Below are 18,137 nucleotides of genomic sequence, written 5' to 3' on the forward strand. Positions count from 1 at the left end.
TTTCTTCTACAATGCTAAAAAATGGAATATTTTTTAATAAAGGCGCCTTGTCTTCTTCCTCTTCCATGGATGAGTCATATTTTTCCCGATCTGGTAACACCAACCGATTTTCTAACAGAAATGTTAATTTGTAACGTTTTCTAACAGAAAATTTCTCTGCCACTGTTAACATTTCTGTTACGATCTGACTGTATGACCATCCGCCAATCGCTGAGAAATGTAGAAAACAAAAACAACCTGGTCTGTCTTATTGCGCGTTTTTAACGCGTTTTGGTGGCGGTTTTCGCAGCGCAGTCTCAGTCAATACTGAAAATTCAACGGCGCCTGCAAATAGTCGCTGTGGGTTCCAACCAAATAAAACGTTCCGAGCACAAAGCACTGCGAAAAGCGGCTTTCTTCGCCAGAGAAAATTATAACCAGAAATAATAAATCCCAACCGGCGAAATCAGCTGGGTGCGTCGTGTGCGTGTGAGCGGGAGAGACATCTCGTCAGTGTGTGTGTGCAGTTCCAATCAGAAAGCCAGGATATCCAAACAACAACTGTGAAAAAATCGAATTGAGCAAATCGCCCTGGAAATAGATAAAATGGATCTGAACTTTGCCGAACTGAAGAAGGAGGCGGCCGCCACCAACGAGGACATCTTCCAGCGGGCACAGAAGGCCTACGAGGACTCGGGCCTGGGCGGCGATGCTGGCAACGTGAGCGGTGGCGCCCAGGACGACAATGCCCATACGGAGCACTATTTCGCCAACGAGCAGAAGAACCTGGACTTCGGTGAGCCCCAGGAGTTCGTGCAGCGCCTGTCCGCTGGAGCCAAGGAAGCAGCACTGGACCTGGACGCCAAGTTTGCCCAGAAAACGGACGACTTCGACGACTTTCTGCGCAACGCTGGCAAGGAGGTGAAGCAGGGCATCAGTGGACTGACCACCGACTTCATGAACGCCGAGCGGGGCTTCGCCGCGCCCCTGGCTCCCTTCTCAGAGGCTGCTGCTCCCAAGGTACCAGCTGCTGCTCCTTCTGTTCCAGCTCCTGCTGCTCCAGCTCCAGCTCCTCCTTCTGTCCCAGCTCATGCTCCCGTGGAGGAGGACCTCCTGGGCAGCTTCAGTGACCAGCCATCGGCTCCACTTCAGGCCTTCCAGCCCTCGGCACCGTCCAAGGCCAATTTCTATGACGACGAGGATGAGGAGGAGGAGGACTTCCTGGGCAAGCCAATCAACGCCGCCCCAGCTGTCCCAGCCGCTCCACTGACCAAAGCCAACCAGGATTCGGACACCGAATCGCCGTCCGTCTCGTACACTCCATCGCCGGCCAAGAAACCCATTGTGGATGCTCTCAAGGAGCAGGACAACGAGAAGTTCATCTCGTCGGAGGATCTGCTCAGTGACTTTAAGGAGGAGCCACGCTCAGCGCCGGCTCCCATTCCCACACCCGCTCCCGCTGCTGCTGCTGCTGCTCCAGTGGCGCCAGTTGCCCCAATTGCCAAACCCCCGCCGGTTCCAGTGGCTGTCCCAGTAACAACCGCTCTGGTAACCGATCTGGATGACGACGAGGTGGTGTTCAAGCCCAGTGTCCAAGAGGCGCCCAAGGCAGCGGCACCTGTACCCGAACCGAAACCAGAGCCGCCCAAGCCCAAGGAGGAGCCACCCAAGCCAAAGGTTGTTCCGGTCCCAGTGGCCGTTGAATCGTCATCACCGCCGCAGCCCAAGATTGTGTCCGTCGAGGAGATCTTCTACAAATACGGATTGGGTAAGTTTCATATTTGCTTTCAAGCTCGTTATCATTGCGTTTCTAATTAATTTGTTGTGCTCCCGTCGTCATTAGAGTATCACATTGCACTGTCGTCATTCGAGTATTATTTTGATGTTTGTTTTTAGTGTCCTTGCGGCGCACCTTGCATCCCACGCCCTTTCCCAAGCCTGCTGCCCCTGTTATTTTTTTATTTGTGCGTTAGTCACTCGCCTCTCTCTTTTCTGTGGTTTTTTCCTCCAACCCAACTCTACTCATGATGTCATCGGCTTTTGCGGGGTTCTCTTATTAAATATATTTTGTATCGCAATGCGGAGAAATTTGGATGGCGCTGGAGAAGATTCGGGAACTCTCTTGTGACGACACCTCTTCTCATTCCCTGGCCTTTACAATTAATCATTCTCTAACATCTGAACAGCAGCCGTTCTGCCGGCACTCTCATAGTTTCCATAGATTTTTCGCAAATCGATCGCCAACGTGTGATTCACGCTCATTTGAATGCCACGAACAGAAATATGGCTGGTTAATACAGGGCTCGTTGGCTAAAAGCAACGACCAGCTGTTAGGGAAAAATTCTTTATAAGAACCCTGTCTTGTAAAAGGGATTTTGGATCCTAACCTAATTATCCTCTTCTAAATATTTTACAATCTCATTACAAATTTAATTACAAATAAAAACTCATATGTTAGGAAACTTGAAAAGAATATTGACTATTAGAAAGTTCTAGTTCTATTTAAAAAAGTAGCCAACTCTTTTTTATCTAGAATTATTAAAAACATTGAGTTTGGATTGCCAACTTAAATAGAATATTGACCAATAGAAAGTAGTTGTATAAAGAGTATAAAAAGAATTTCCAAACGTTATAAAATCTCTAAAAAAATCTGAAATTGTGAATTGTCATACATAGTTATATAGAAGTGTTACTTATAATCCTCTTAAATGTTTGATGACCTTTACACTTACTGTTTTTTAACAAAGCAAATAGAAGCAATTAAATAGGTGGGGAGCAAAATCACAGAGAGAAATTACACAATGAGTTATCAAGAAAAAGGGAACAAATAAACCTGAGAACAGAAAGTAGGGACAGTAAAGAAGGTAAATTGCATAACTAATCCGAACCGGGCAACTCATCACGTTTGTGTGGTATCAAAGGGGCCACATTCTCGAAGCTAGTTTCACCATTGCCGAGATACTTTGCCGGCGTGAATCAGCTGCTCCGTACTGTAACCTCTCCCCCATTCCGAAAGCTCTCTATTATATGGGGTATATTATATACAAGTACTTTTTTGTACCCACTGCCTCTATTGACGTACACATGTCCGTTCATATTTCACATTATTTCATTACGATTCTTTTTTCTGTTTTAGTTTTTTTTTTCGTTTCCATTAAAGCAATTTGCGGCAGAGTAATTTATTGTTGCGTAGTAATGTCTGGTACTATTTGGCAAACTCACGTTTTCCACGATTTTCTAGCAGTAGTTAGTAGTGGTTACCTTTCGACAGCCCCTCAGTGGGCTAATTTACGCCGCTGGATGGATAACTTAATTCCTATGTCCCCCTCTGGGCGAACACAATCTCTTTTCCAGGCGGAAAAACATTTTCCAATTAGTGATTTTCATCGACGCCTCTGTCTGCAGTCGCAGTCTGTGTGCATCCCTTTTGTGCGATTATGCGGCTATTTTTATATTATTACCAGCTGAGCACATAGTCTCCCCGCTGTTGTTCTTTTGTCTTCGCTGCGCTTTTGTCTTCCAATTTGCCATTGATTTCGTTTGGGATCCGCTTTGGATTCTTCCACTGCATCTTTCTCCCCGGTTTAGCATCCACCTTATCGCCCCCTCATTATCGCCAGCCTCCAACGAAAGCTGTTTCTGTTCAACTGTAGTTCACTGACAGCTCCCGATATCAAACAGTCACATTTTAACCTTACACTCTTGTGTATTTTAACCATAATAATATCCATAGCCATAATAATACCTCCAGACCGAAGAAAAACATTGAATTTTATTTTTTATTGTGCTGTGTTGGTGGCAAAAAAAGAAAGAAGAATATTGGAACTGAGTAAACAACCTTTCTTTAAAATTATTTTCGGTTGATTGCATCTCCCACGCAGCAGAGATCGATTAAGTGGGGCAAATCGCTTTTTTTGGTCCACTAAAAAGAAGAAACACATGGCATTGAGTGGGAAACCCGGATAAAGTTGCTCTATATTAAGAAAGTTTTATTGCGTGTGGGTCAAAGCTAACCCCAAAACAATGTGGTCAGAGCGGTTAATCTTTAATAACAAGGAATATTTTTGAAGTTGAGTTTTATTTTTTTAGCTTTACAGAAAAGATAGCCATGTATATATTATTTATTTTAATATATTTTCGGTTCTTATAATTTTGTTACGGATTTTTGGTACATATCAGTCATCTCTAGCGCCTAGAACTCACGTTAAAAGCAGTCTAAAAGTATGCTGTTATTATTATTTGCTTTTTAATAAAACCGCTTCATAAAATAGTTCTGATAAAATGTACCAAGCGAAATATACATAGGTATATTAGATGTTTTTCTTTTAGTTATTGGGGTCATATGTATATAGGTCAAATTTATCAGTACCCATACTTTTCGGTATGGTTTTCCCTCTGAAACCTTAGCGGAAAACATACAGGAAGCACTAGGAAAATCCTTCTGCTAAATATCGATTTCATCTATGCGGAATTGTGCTAACCCGTCAAGTGCAGACCAAAGAAGTTTTTCCGATTTGGCAGCACCTCGCACATGGAATGCGTCAGGAATTTGTGTCATAACTTGGTCGAGGGCCAAAAGCATCTATTTCGCAAAGTGGATCAATGATTTTAAAGACAAAGAAGCGGGGGAGAAATATGGGAAATACGTTCCTAGTGTCAGTTGATTGATTTCCCATCTAATTTTCACGCCGCACGCAATTGTAGGGCGGGGTCAAAGGGCATGGGGATTGGATGGCAATACCAATAGCAACAGCATCTGCAGCTCCAATTGCACCCACCGCACCCAAAAGTTGCCTTCGTCTGGTAATTTCCGGCCCACTTAGTGGGCGGAATATAAAAACAAGATTCCTGCAGGGGCAACGCATGCGCCGGCATGGAAACTGGGAAAAACTCTCCACTCGCGGAAAAACTCTCCGGTCTCCAGGCAGGTCAGCTGCAATAGGTGAAATCGATGGCCCCGAGCCGGAGAGCTTTTCCCAAACTTGGCGGCAAACGCCGAGGCAGCCGAGTTCAGGGCTAAGCGCGGTTGCTCAACTTGGCGAGACTTGCGGTTGCCCTCTCATCGATTTCGCCTTCATCGTTTTCAGCCCTGCGGTGCACTTACAGTGAAGCATCCTTAAGAAAAACACTCTAACTTGGGCTTAATTCAAATCTTACACTTCTATCCCCATGGAAAATATTCTAACTTTGCAAGCAAACTAACTTCGAAATTATGAATCTTGAATTTTTACAAACTAATCCCCAACGTAAAGACACTTTGAATTTATTTTATGATCTAAGCAATTTGTAATTAAAATATTCCTAAAATAATATCATAAAATGTCCTCAAAGACTGTATTTTCTACAAAACAGTAAGATTTCAGTACATTTGGAAGTATTGTTGCATACTTTTAGACACCTTTATAAAAGATTTAAAATCTCCAATATATAATAATCAGCTTCAAAGGACACTGGGTTACATGAGTTAGGAAAGTTCTACTGTGGCCTTAAATGGGCACAGTAGGGGGCATCTCCCTTTAGTCTCTTCTGCAGTTTCTAAATCTCTTTCTCTCTCGGCGCCGTCGCTCTGAGCTTAGGGTTGTCCTTTTTCGGGAGGAACACTTCGGGGGGGGGAACACTCCCGGCCTGCTTTTTGGGCCGAAGCTTTTCCCAATACGTTTCAGTCTCTATACGCGTCGTGAGGCCGCCACACGGAAGTGAAAAATTCTTATAGCGTAATACCTTAACGTCGTATTACCCATTCTCTCCGCTCTCTCTTTCTGCGCTGTGCTTTTGTCAACGAAAACAATCGAATAAAACGGAAAACCAAAAAGTTACTATCCAGAAAAATAAGGATAGCTCCTAGTGCTAACGAAAAAGTGTGCTAAAACAAGAAACAAGCCTAAACAATGTCTGCATTTGGCGAAACCGGTCAGAACGGCGTGTGCAAGCATCGCCCATTGATTTGCTCCATACTCGATCCCAGTAAGTGGCACTCACATTAAAATTATCTAGAAAAAGAACCCCACAACGAAACTCACCCCGAAATTGGGAAATAAGATGAAAAACAACAAAACTAACCTCTGACAATAATGGGCTGGGTGGTAGTTTTATTTTTAAGGATTGTATAATTTGTCTATATAGTATGTAGTGTAGTATATATGCTGTACAAGTGGTTTTTAAAGGATTCTTATTTCCAGTACTGCCCTGAACTGCTTTGCTCTGAACTTTCATGCTTGTAACGCTTTTACGTTTTTGGTTAACCGCCTTTGCACGCCCATCTTCCTTCCATTCTTCCTTTCCTGTGTTCATTATCTTTTCGCACCTCGACTAACCGCTAACTAACGAAAATCAATATATCAATCGCCTATTTACAGATGCCTGGTTTAAACCCGAACGTTTGCACCCACAAGGTAAGTCCAGTGCCGCTAAAACTGTGCCCGCAAGTGTGCTGCTTGACCGCGGTGTACCGTTAGACCCTCAAACAGTAACTGTACAAATCGTACAAAACGATTGTCAATATGCGTTATGATGATGATGATGATGTCATCGAGCCACCCCCGTTGTCCTTTTTGTTTTGGTTAAGAGCATACGAACACAAGTACAAATGACAGGCTTTGTGTAGCTGTTGTTGTTTCACATTTTGCAAGCAGTGCCCCAGAAAGTATGCCACATTATTCCGCATATCCTTTCGAGTGCTCTTGCTGCATTGTCCTATATGTATGCTTATCTACCCGACTTTTTTTTTGTCACCCCGCAGTACCTATTTAGGGCAATGTTGAGGGGAGTTTGGCAAGTATGTTTTATTTAAATAATTCAAAACAATTCCGTTTGGTTAAATTAAAACTGTAAATAATTTGTAAATGTCCTGATTATAATATTTTTTTGATTTATCATTAACTATACCAAGCTTTTACTTAACTTTTTAAATAATTAAGGTACTAGAGTATATCGCATTTATTTTCAACTTGTCCCACTTTTTGTTACCGTTAGAGACTCTTTTTTTACTACCAGTAACCACGTTTTAGGTTTAATTTTCAGCATTGCTTTATTTCCTGTTTTATGCAGCTTTCACCTGGGGGTGTCTAAAAAAATAATTTGCATTTTTATAATGCTCACGGGGTAGCTGCCACGCCCCCTCATTCGGTTTATACTTTCCTACCCCATTTATATTTAGTGGCAAGTCCAGTCGCATTGCAATTAGCCGTCGTTTTTATATAGTTCAGTTACCCGCCAGCCATACGATTTGCACTGAAGCGGTGAGCGGTAACCGTAATCGGATCGCATGCTAAGCCAACCAAACTTTACCCGCCAAACGCCACCATGCTGTCCAGTACAGTATTACCTGGCTAACTCAAATTTAGACAACATGTTTTTTTAGATTAGCGAAAAGGTGATTTTAAATCTTCACATATTTTTAACCACCATTAAAAATCTAACTTTACTTCATTTAATCATATACAAGGAAATATATCAAGACAAATTTTGGGTTCAGGGCATTTTTAAAATTTTCTAAAAATATGATTATGGAAATTGTAGTTTTGGGAAGCTTTACTGTTTATGTATATTCACCAAAAACATTTTACAACTGCAAATTGCAAACTGATATGGGCCGTCTGCCATTTTCCCCGTTTTCCAGAGAAGAGGGGGCAAAGGCCTCGCATGCAATCTGAGCTTAGTATAAGCGACGCTCCATGCACTTTCTATAGGTGCTTATATGTCTGTAAAAATATGTGTAGGTATATTCATTTAGTACACCGTATTTAATCAGCTTGTGACTGTAAAAATTATTTGCTTTTGCTATGACTAATTTGCCTTAAATTTAGACTCCGCTTAATGTATGCCTTTATTATTAAAACACTCGCTAATCATGCACTTATTTTGTGCCTGCTTTAGTCATTCTAAATGTTGGACTTTAGCTTCGAAATTAATCGCTATTTTTAATGCATTTGGTATGCCTAGAATCACTGATCACAATCTATAAAATCATTTAATTGTACTTTTTGAAAAACTGTACTTTGATGTTCTGTTTTAATGGAACTAAAATAGTTTTATAAGCCAAAAATCGTCACAGTTATAATTGTAACTAAAGGTAGTAAATTATTTATAGCTTGAATCTATAAGGTTGCGTTTTTATGAGCATACAAAAAAGAATTTAATAACCTCTAATGTGAAGTTTTAGAAGCAAAATTTGATAATTCAGTTTTCAGCCAAACTTTTTGCTTATTAAACCAAAAAGTGCCAGCTTTAAAAAATCAATTTTTCATTGCTCTGCCACTCCCAAATTGGCGAAAATATGCTTTCCCTGCCTTCTTTTCTACATTATTCTCCTCCATTGGCCAAAATACAATTTGCACGAGTGGCTAGACATGAACCTGTGGCTCTAATGGTTTTCTCTGGGGTTTTGATGCCCAATTTGGACATGGCCAAGAGCCTAAGTGCTGTTCGCTGTGGACTGCCCACTGTGGGCACTCGAATACTCTAGTAATCGAGTCAGTCAGTCGGGAAGTCAGCCCACATTAGCATTCTCTAGCTGCCGGACTTGGCCATAATGAATAGCCAACCAAGCGGCGTTTGTATGGTGAATGTAAAACTGTTAATTAGATATTTATGTGTTCGCAACAAGTGTAGCGTTAAGAATGATGATTAATCACCCATTGTGCCAATTTCAAAAATTTCACTCGCCAATCAATATTTAACATATCCAAGTGAAAATGGAATCATTTCAGTTTTTAGCAATGACAACATTGATATTATATTTAAAGATATAACTATCTAAAACCACAGTCTTTAGGTCTTCCCTGCATTAAAACTAGAACGAGTAACGCCCAAAAGAGAAATTTTACGTGCTCGACAAGTTGTCTATATATATGTTTTTATACTTCCAGCCAAAATCGATTAGATCATCGATGGCATTTTTCTGGCCTTTGCTAGTTCTGCGCCAAAAAAAATATTATTCATTCATATATGCGAAAAATTTGCATTCAAGTGCAAAAAGCTATAATAGCAAGAACGCATAAAATAACAATGATAAGCCAGTAGAAATTAGTTAATTCCATGGCTAGAGATAACTTGTCGGCAGTACGAAATTAGAGATAGGGGAGTTGGCAAGTCATGAGAACTCAGAGCTTTTGCTTTTATCAGGGTTTGACGTCAGAACGCCAAAAAAGAAATAAATTAGAAATTTAAAATTTATATTTCGAGCGCTTTCTGTGGAAGCAGTTAACTGCTTTACATATTTTGGCAAGCAGTAGTGATTCTATAGCCCCCAAGGTGAGAAACCGTTAACCTTGAATCTGTCGCGTGAGAGCGAACTTGAGAACTAACTTGAGAGGAGAAAGAGCCCCCACAATTGTCATTGTTTATGAAGCTCTCCAAACGAAAAGCTGTCTTTTCCATCTCATTCATTACTGCTCTCATCATCTCTCGTTCTGTCCCTTTCTTCCCCCCTTTGGATGCTGTCTGCCCGGCCGGCGTCAGCTTTGAAATTCACAGTTGCCTGCTAATTTTAGCCTTTTAGCTAAGTATCTCAGCCATTCGCTGTCATTGTTGTTGCTGCTGGCATTCTCTTGTGGTTGCTGTTGTTGTCGTGCGGTTTAACATTTAAAGATTCCGACGTACATAGGCTGCACTAGGCGGTCAAGCAGTTGATCTAAAGAGCGACGAAGTATTACAACAGTGGGGATTCGAAATGGTAAAATCATTTTGAAAATATATTAGACCAAAAACGATTGATTTCTATTTTCATGATGAATCCTGTCAAACCTAAACAACTTTTTAGCTCTACAATAGATATATCTAGAAATTTTTTAGATGGTTAGGTCTTAAGTTTTGATCCTAAAAAATCTTTTTTCTAATAATATTTCTTTAGGGACTTTAAAAATTCCACATAAGCAAACAATTTGTTTATTGTGTTACCTGTATACAATATTTTATCACCTTTGGATTTACAATAGCTCTTTCAAATTTGCTTTACATCTTATAACTCTTTACTGTATCCATAAAACCAAAACCAGTTCGCTTAGGACCTTTGGGTCCCGATCACGTGTACCTGATCGGTATACCCGATTCGGGTCAGCTTCCTTGTATCCTCTCCTGTTTCCACACCTGGACTCTCGCTCTCTGCGATTCCGTTTACCTGTTCCCGCTCCGCTGCTTGCAAAGACATGTTCGAGCATTTGGGTACCTACATAAACTGCAATTTCCCACATGTGTGTTTGTTGGCGACAACTACATTAACGGCTACAAATGCGTGCTGCTTGAACATTGAAAACACCCCATCTCTTTTTGGTCAGACTCTCTTTCTCTGAACGATTCTCTCGGAGCCATTCCAAATGAAATTCGCCATAAGTGGAGGGGAGGGCCCTTTCCTTTTCCCTTTTTTTTTGCAAACAGCAGGGGTCCTGATAATAGTGCCCCTAAATATTTTGTGTTAAATGTAACGTTAAATTTTCTTTATCATCTGTCATGTCTTATAGAAATATGTTGCATACCTAAAGGCGTTTCTCAGTTTTTGAATAAAATCAATACCAAAAGTTGTAGGACCATTCTGTTTTAAACAGATTCAAAATATTTTATTTGTCATGCAAAATGTGGGGACTGAAATCCTAATTCCAAGATAGGTAGTATCATCAAGCAAAATAAAAAAAATATGGAATATGACTCAAATTAAAAGCACTATAGAAATTATTTAGAATTTTGATGACGAACCCTCTACTCATTTTGGAAAACAAATTTTTTTTATCCTATATGATGAAGTGAAAGACTATTTTATTGCCCTCTGCTGTGACTCTGAGTTGGGTACCTGCGTGTGTATTTCAGAACGAGTGTGTGTTTGTGTGGGCCTGAGTGTGTTCGCTTCGCCCTGCGACGAGCTGAGCGCATCTGAAATTAATTGTAGTTTAGTTGATGTACGGACTTTGACAACGTCACATTGCCCCAGAGACGGGATCGAGATCGAAATCGAGAAAACGAGAACGCGACCACGAAAACGAGATCGGTAATGGTTCCTTCCCTTCCTTTCCGCACTTTGCGTGTCCGTTGTGGTAGTGCCAGTGCTAAATGGCACTGTAGTGTCTTCCTCCTCGGATGCCACAGATACGGATTGAGTCAGCTGTTTGAACTCCTCGGATGACCTGCACTTGCAGCTGACAGAAAACACGGATCCGCGACTTTGTCATTGTCGTCGCAGCATTCTGATTCTCCCCCGACCCCGGGAATCGCGGAATTTCTCGTGTTTTTTTGTGCGGATAGTTTTCTAATTATATAACTTGGATAGGTGCCCTAACGCTGGCGATATATGTGAATGTAGATACAGTGATCACTAGAAAGTGCGAAATTCCAGACTGTGTAGAACAAGGAATATTAGTTATGCTATTAAGGATTACCTTAAAATAATTTCTGATATAATCTGAGCCATCACAATCCTAAGAGTTTTAAAGAATTACAAAGGCATATATCAAAATATCTTTGCATACTTGCAGGCTTTTTTACAGAGATTTGAAATCACTTGAGAGATCTTTAGTAAAGCCAAGTAATTTCCCTTAGCCAGCGATCACTGTATCATATTCAATATCAAGACTTGCACCTAGCCATGCGGTTATCGTTTTAAAGCAAATAAATCAACAGTGAATGAAATAATATAATAATAATAATTTTAATCCTATCCTATTATCTGGCCCCGTCGGCTGGCACTTTCCATATCAGTTCCGCCAGCCATTCCGATTGCCAGTGCGAGTGCGAGGAACTCTCGACCGTGTTCTATTCTATATCTCTGTCGTCTAGGTCGGTTCCGATCGGGTTTGGCTCGCGATTGTTCAGTTGTACGCAAACGGTTAATGTTAATGCCCGCAGTTGCATTATTCGCATTTCCTCGATCCGTGAAGCGCGAATAATACTCGAAAGAACTTTCGCTACAATTCTTTCTTGGTCTTTCTCTTGCAGTCGGGCGAAAAGCTTTAGTGATAGAATTAAAACCATATATACTCAGTTAATCTAAACACAATTACGATGGCTGCTGGTCTGGAAACACTGCAGGGTCTGCTGCAATCGCTGGGCGAACTGAAAGACTTGCCCCTGAATCGTGAGTCGTGTAAGTAAAATTGAATGGTATTTAACAAGAATTTGAAGAATATATGTATGGGGATAGGGATTGGGTGAAAATATGAGGGCCGACCGCATGGCCAGCTGAAAATCGAATGAAATAAGAATTTCCCTTGGGGAAATTTCTTTTATTTTTTCTTCACGCTCTTGCTTTCATGCTCTTTCTTTATCACACTCTCTTCTTTCTAATTGCAGCTATAATTTATTTATAAATATTCTTTTTAGTGTCTTAGGGAAAATGTTGAAAACTAAAGGAAAAAGTGGGAAAAGTTTTTGGGCCTAGCAGGCAGATTGGTCTCCTTCTTCTTGAGTATTTTGATTAGATAGGAAATTGGCGAATTAGGTAATTTTGATAACTTATTCTTGCTATTTCACTGGTAATACTTGCAATAAAAAGCTTTGTCATCAAATATAGAATGCGAAATGTGATTGGTTTTCTTTGCCTTAAAACTATTTCTAATCTGGAAGGGGTACCAATTTCGTACTTCCACTTATAAGCACTTCCCCCCGGGGTAATTTTTGTTGATAAGCCAACAAAGTCTCAAGCGATTTGTCATACGTGGAACTTTCTTGGGGTTTCAATTCGGTGTGGGTGCGTGAGTGGATTTTTACCAGAGTCATGGTTAAAACTATGTGTGACGAAAGAATTTTGTTGAAAAATGAAACATACCAAATATTTTTATTAAAAGCCAATATGCCACGAATGTTGTGTAGGAATATTTTATTTCGTTTCTCTATTTCTTTTGCAGCATTTCTTTTAATTGTTTAATAACACGATGGCCTTATGCAATTCTGAATTCTGCATTTCTGACAATGTCAGGTGCACACAATTATTGCACTTATGTTTGTTTCTCAGCGAACTAATAGGAATTATGTCAGCGGCTATGATATCATATGAAGCAGAGCTTACTCATTCAAACGCGCCAAAAAAGAAAAGCTACGCAAAAGCGTTAGAGGTGATTGGGGTTGGATTTAAGTATTTGCTGGTGATGTCACGTTATAAACGTTTTTTTCGCATTTCGCCAAAACGCAGTTTTCCCGCCTATTGCGTTTTGAACTAAGCTGGGTTTGAAAATGCCAATAGTAATCCAGTGACTGTCAAACTGCCTCAAGCAGTCCATTGAACCTAGCCTAAATAAGCAGTGTACATCTCAAGCGATTCGAGTGCAGATTTAATTTATTGATTTAAACAAAACCCTTGGTGTGTTAGCAATTCCCGCATTTCGCCATTGTTGGTCACGCTTCGAAACCATGATTCAACCGCAAAACCCCACCCACTACGTCACTCAACGTAACACTACGTAGGTCCAATCTCCAATCTTCGGCTCTATGGAGCCGAGACGCGAATCCAAGTTCGTGGTTGAGGTTGACACGTTTACTGACATCTGTACGTACTGTCTAACGCCCCCCTCCCCCACTGTTCCGGATTTGTTGTTGTTATTGCGCGTTATCTTTTACTTTCAATGCGGATCGTCGACTCGCCGCACCGCTCTCTCCACTCTCTCCCACTCTCCAATGGAGCTCTCCCGCCGCACAGTGGGTCGTGCTGTCTAGATAAGTGATGACTATTCAAGTTTGAAGTTTGTTAGGTTTATATTTGTTATAAATATAAATAAAGACTTAGCGAGTTCCATTTTCAGCGAGCATTGGACGATTTCGTACTAAAAAAATCTCTTTACCAAAATAAACACTTAAATAAATTAAGTTCCAAAATTAAAGAATAGGGTAAATAACACTTAAAATACACTTTATTTCGGTTTTGGTTTGTAAATAAAAATTGGTTCACATCAATTGTGCTGATTAGATTCTTTAAATGAACGCTTTAATGATTAATCGATTCGATTGATAGGCTCGCCCACTGTGCACTGCTTGGCGTGGCTCCCACTGCTTTTTCAATCCATAAAACTTGTTTGCCGCCACTCTCGCGCGCTCTACCCTTCTCTTTCGCACCCGCCAACACCCCCAATTCCCCAATTCGCTGTCCCGCTCACTCTCCGCAAGCAAGCAGTCGCTCAGCTCAGTTGAGTTCCATTCAGCTCCCCATATGCGATGGCAAATTGGAGGCTTGTTGGTTTAATTTGTGCTCAAACTTCTTCCAGTTCTTTTGCTGCGCTCGATTCAGACGGTCGGCCGAATCGTCGTGCGTGTTTGTGTAGCCACCAACTAGCTGACTGACTAACTTTAGAGCTGTAATTAAGCCTAGACACGCAAAACAACCACCCGCTTTGCATACATTTTGGCGCCAAGCTAGCTAACGGTTTTAAATCGAGTATAAAAAACACACATAAAAATGGCAGGCGGCAGCAAGCGCTACTCACGCAACAATTCCAACGGCAATTTCCAGCCGCTTCCCGAACGCGGACCAGGTAATACTCAGTGCTATAAGTACCATAAAAGAAAAGAAATCTGGCAGCGTTATCACCTGGTCCACGTTGTCCACTTTGGGGTCTTAAGCCCCAAAAACAAAGCAGGCGAGGTTCTTATCTTCGCGGGGTCGTGGAATAAAAATTATTTGTGGAGCATACGGCAGCGGCAGTGATTGCTGCCAACGTCAGCAGCAGAATATCATCATCATGGCCAACGTGGCCAAAATACTGAACCAAAATTTGTATAACCAAAAAGCAAACCTCACCGAATCCAGTCTTACTATCCAATTTTTTTGTTTCGCTTACCATTCTAGACCGTGCTAATTTCGGGTACATATTTATTTTCTGCCACGTTGTGATGAACTGTGTGCCTTGGCAACCAGCAAAAACAAAATTTTCGCTCATCATCATAATTCCAGCTTGCATTGGCAATTTTAAATTTAATTATTAAACAAGTGTAGACATTGCAGGTACTAAGTATGTTATCAGCCCCAGTCAGTCTTATCTGTATTCTTTTTTTTGGTAATGATTTCTCACTACCACATTTTCGTGTTCTTCTGTCCCGATGGGGCTGCACTTCACTTTCGACCAAAACGGGTTTCAAGGCAAGCCAAACCAAACCAGTTCCTCCATCATCACATCTCTTCAGCGGGATTCGAGTTGCAATTGTAACGAACTGTTCGATTCAATTGATACCTTGGAAACTTTCTCCCACGAGAGAGCTTTCTCAGAGTTTATAACCCAGTTTAGGGTCTCAGACACTGCCATCTCATCACTATTGTCTCCTTTCTAATTTATTTCCCCCATATTTACATAATACCCCCTTCAGATCGTGTCTGGCCTGGCAACTTTGGACAAATTTGAATCCGTGTCCCAGTCGAAAACTAGTTTGCCCAGCGGGTTGTGCTTAAAGTTATCTCTTATTTGTTCAGGTGTATTCTAGAGAGAGGTACCAAGTGGATTTTTTATGATAGTTGTGTGACTAAAAATTGGGACCAATTTAATGTTCATTTCAAGATTTAAAATGTGAAAATCTTTATACAACAACTAACCGTTTAATAGGATAACTATTTACAACCCTTTATTATATTCCCCAACCCATTGAACCATAAAACAATTATAGCTTATCAGTATTGCCCATATATCATTCACTACTGGCAGCACCTTACTGAAGCTACCCTAATAGTTTTCTACCTGAAAACCCTTATAAATCAGTTTGAATTAATGACCTCTCAATAAGCCAGCAAATCCGATGGATTCAACACTTGAGATTTATTTATAGAACTATTGTTTGGTTTAGTATCTTAATTGGGTTAACCCAGACGACGAGGGGCAGTGACTTCTTATCGTTCGAATCCATTGAAAGCGAGTGAGAAGCCGAAGTCGTTGGCCAAGAGATTTAGTGGATTGGACAGAGGTGTTTACGTCACCGGCTGAATCCAAGAGATACATTCCGGCACAAGCTGGAGAATCGATTCTTAACCATTTCCATTTCCGTCACCACTCGAACATACTTCTCTTCCCATTTAGCATACACTCTTTTTTCGGCTCTCTTTTGTTTTCCGGCTGGGTCCGGAAAATTTGAACTCTTCTTCTAGCCGTATTCTTATAAGTTCTGCCCCCGGCCAGCAGACGCTAAATAATATTTCTCTAGTGTGTAGAACTTGGCAACGAAAGTCAAACGTAGCACCGCGAGCGATCCGTAGGAAAAACCCGAAATGTCGAGCGAATTGTGTGAGTGGTGAATCGGGAAGGAAATTCAGAAGAAGGGGGTGCTAAGGTTTTCAATATAATGCAAAGATTAGTTGCATGCTGCTCTGAACAAATGCTTATGATAATTACCACCCTAGCAGATGTGCCCGCGGTGCTCGAATCCATTTCATCTATTTATCTCATAGATTGCATAATTGCCGCCATCCGAAAAGATATATATGTAAATGCGTGCGAGAGTCTTGGCGTGTGTGTATACTTTCGTATTTTCAGTCCACTATATCTCGTCTCTTTTCACAGTTTATGAGGGGTATAAATTGGGAATGAAAAATATAATTTTATGTATCAAAATCAGATGCTAATTGAACCATTTGGTCTTCTTTCCAGTGGAATCCCTTATCTACTGGCGCGATGTGAAGAAATCCGGCATTGTTTTCGGCGCCGGCCTGATCACATTGGTGGCCATCTCCAGCTTCTCGGTGATCAGTGTGTTCGCCTACTTGTCGCTGCTGACTCTTTTCGGCACCGTGGCCTTCAGAATCTACAAATCAGTCACACAGGCCGTGCAAAAGACAAACGAGGGACACCCCTTCAAGTGAGTTGAGAGCTAGCTAAAGTACTTTGGAAACAAATAACTAATATACCTTTTTAAATCAGGGAATACCTGGAGCTGGACCTGACGCTGTCGCAGGACAAGGTGCAGAACATTGCCGGCGTGGCTGTGGCACATATCAATGGCTTCACCTCGGAGCTGAGGCGCCTGTTTCTGGTTGAGGATATCATCGATTCGATCAAGTTTGGCGTCATTCTGTGGGTCTTCACCTACGTGGGTGCCTGGTTCAACGGCATGACTCTGGTCATCCTGGGTAAGTCGAGGATTACCCCAGCCCCATTCGAATTTAAACTGATAAATGTATTTGTCTAGCCTTTGTCTCGCTGTTTACCTTGCCCAAGGTCTACGAGAACAACAAGCAATCGATCGACACCTACTTGGATCTGGTGCGCAGCAAATTGACAGAAATCACCGACAAGTAAGATTGACTCCCCCTCTTAAATTCCTAAAGATATTTTACTAAATCCCTTCTTTCCTTTCAGGATCCGAGTGGCCATCCCCATTGGCAACAAGAAGCCCGTGGTCGCTGCCGAGTCTGACAAGGACAAGTAAAGAACCCGCACTAGCTACAGAAACAACCACAATAAAAACATGTTTATTTATTTATTAAGCATTATTTTGAATGGTTTTAATATTCATCCAGGCATTAAATAAATAACAAATCTAGCAATGTTTACATATTAATTGTATAATTGCAATCTACATCAATCGATAATTGTAAATCAAATTTAAAGAAACCCAAAAACAACTTATCAACCAACAACTCGTAGCAGTTTCAAACATTGTCCAAGTGTCTTTAAGTTTTTAACGAACGAAGCAACAAACAAACAAACAAATGAAAAAACATCAAAAGTGAGGGAGATTAAGAAATAAACGATTATATAGACGCAGCAATGCAATTAAAAGTTTTTATGAGTTTTCCAGCTATTTTCGATTGAAGTCAAATATCATCATTTCGATTTATTCAACTTTCTTAGATTTCATGTAAACCTTTTTAAATTAATTCTTTGCTTTAGTTTTAGTTTTACTATTTTGTTGATTTTTTGTATAAAACAACAAGAAGAACTAAGATTACTCTAAAAACAAACAAGAAAAAATCAAATAAAAAATGAAGTAAAAAAATCCACAACTAATGATTTTTGTGTTTTCTAGCATTTTTAATAAAGAACAACAAATATATATATATACTATAAGTAAGCTGATCCGTAAGTCATTAAACACGCGCCTGTTACCGGAGGAGAATGCAAAAACATTAATCATAAATCATAACGAAAGATATCGAGAATTTCGAGCAGCTTTACCGCTTCATTTACACACATAAATGGCCTTGTTTCACATTGTACAATTAATTTGTAAGCATTTTACATGAAATTAAATCAAATATTTAA

General features: G+C 40.7%; 1 protein-coding gene across 8 annotated transcripts; it reads left to right on the plus strand.

Moving 5' to 3' along the window:
- Window positions 1-302: 302 nt before the first annotated feature.
- Rtnl1 (reticulon) lies at window positions 303-17,878 on the plus strand. Of its 8 annotated transcripts, none has more exons than XM_017086161.4 (6): window positions 304-1,747; window positions 6,336-6,371; window positions 16,524-16,731; window positions 16,794-17,002; window positions 17,062-17,167; window positions 17,232-17,878. In XM_017086161.4, exons 1-6 carry the CDS (start codon window positions 586-588, stop codon window positions 17,299-17,301), a joined length of 1,791 nt encoding a protein of 596 aa, XP_016941650.3. In that variant the 5' UTR covers window positions 304-585; the 3' UTR covers window positions 17,302-17,878. The 8 variants fall into 8 exon arrangements, with proteins under 8 accessions (XP_016941658.3, XP_016941650.3, XP_016941666.1 ...); XM_017086177.4 differs by lacking the exon at window positions 304-1,747 and adding an exon at window positions 5,790-5,943 and having other exon boundaries at window positions 17,232-17,425; XM_017086185.4 differs by lacking the exons at window positions 304-1,747; window positions 6,336-6,371 and adding exons at window positions 10,824-10,957; window positions 11,902-12,049 and having other exon boundaries at window positions 17,232-17,425.
- The last annotated feature ends 259 nt before the right edge of the window (window positions 17,879-18,137 follow it).

The sequence above is a fragment of the Drosophila suzukii genome, chromosome 2L, assembly GCF_043229965.1.
Source record: "Drosophila suzukii chromosome 2L, CBGP_Dsuzu_IsoJpt1.0, whole genome shotgun sequence".
Lineage (NCBI taxonomy): Eukaryota > Metazoa > Arthropoda > Insecta > Diptera > Drosophilidae > Drosophila > Drosophila suzukii.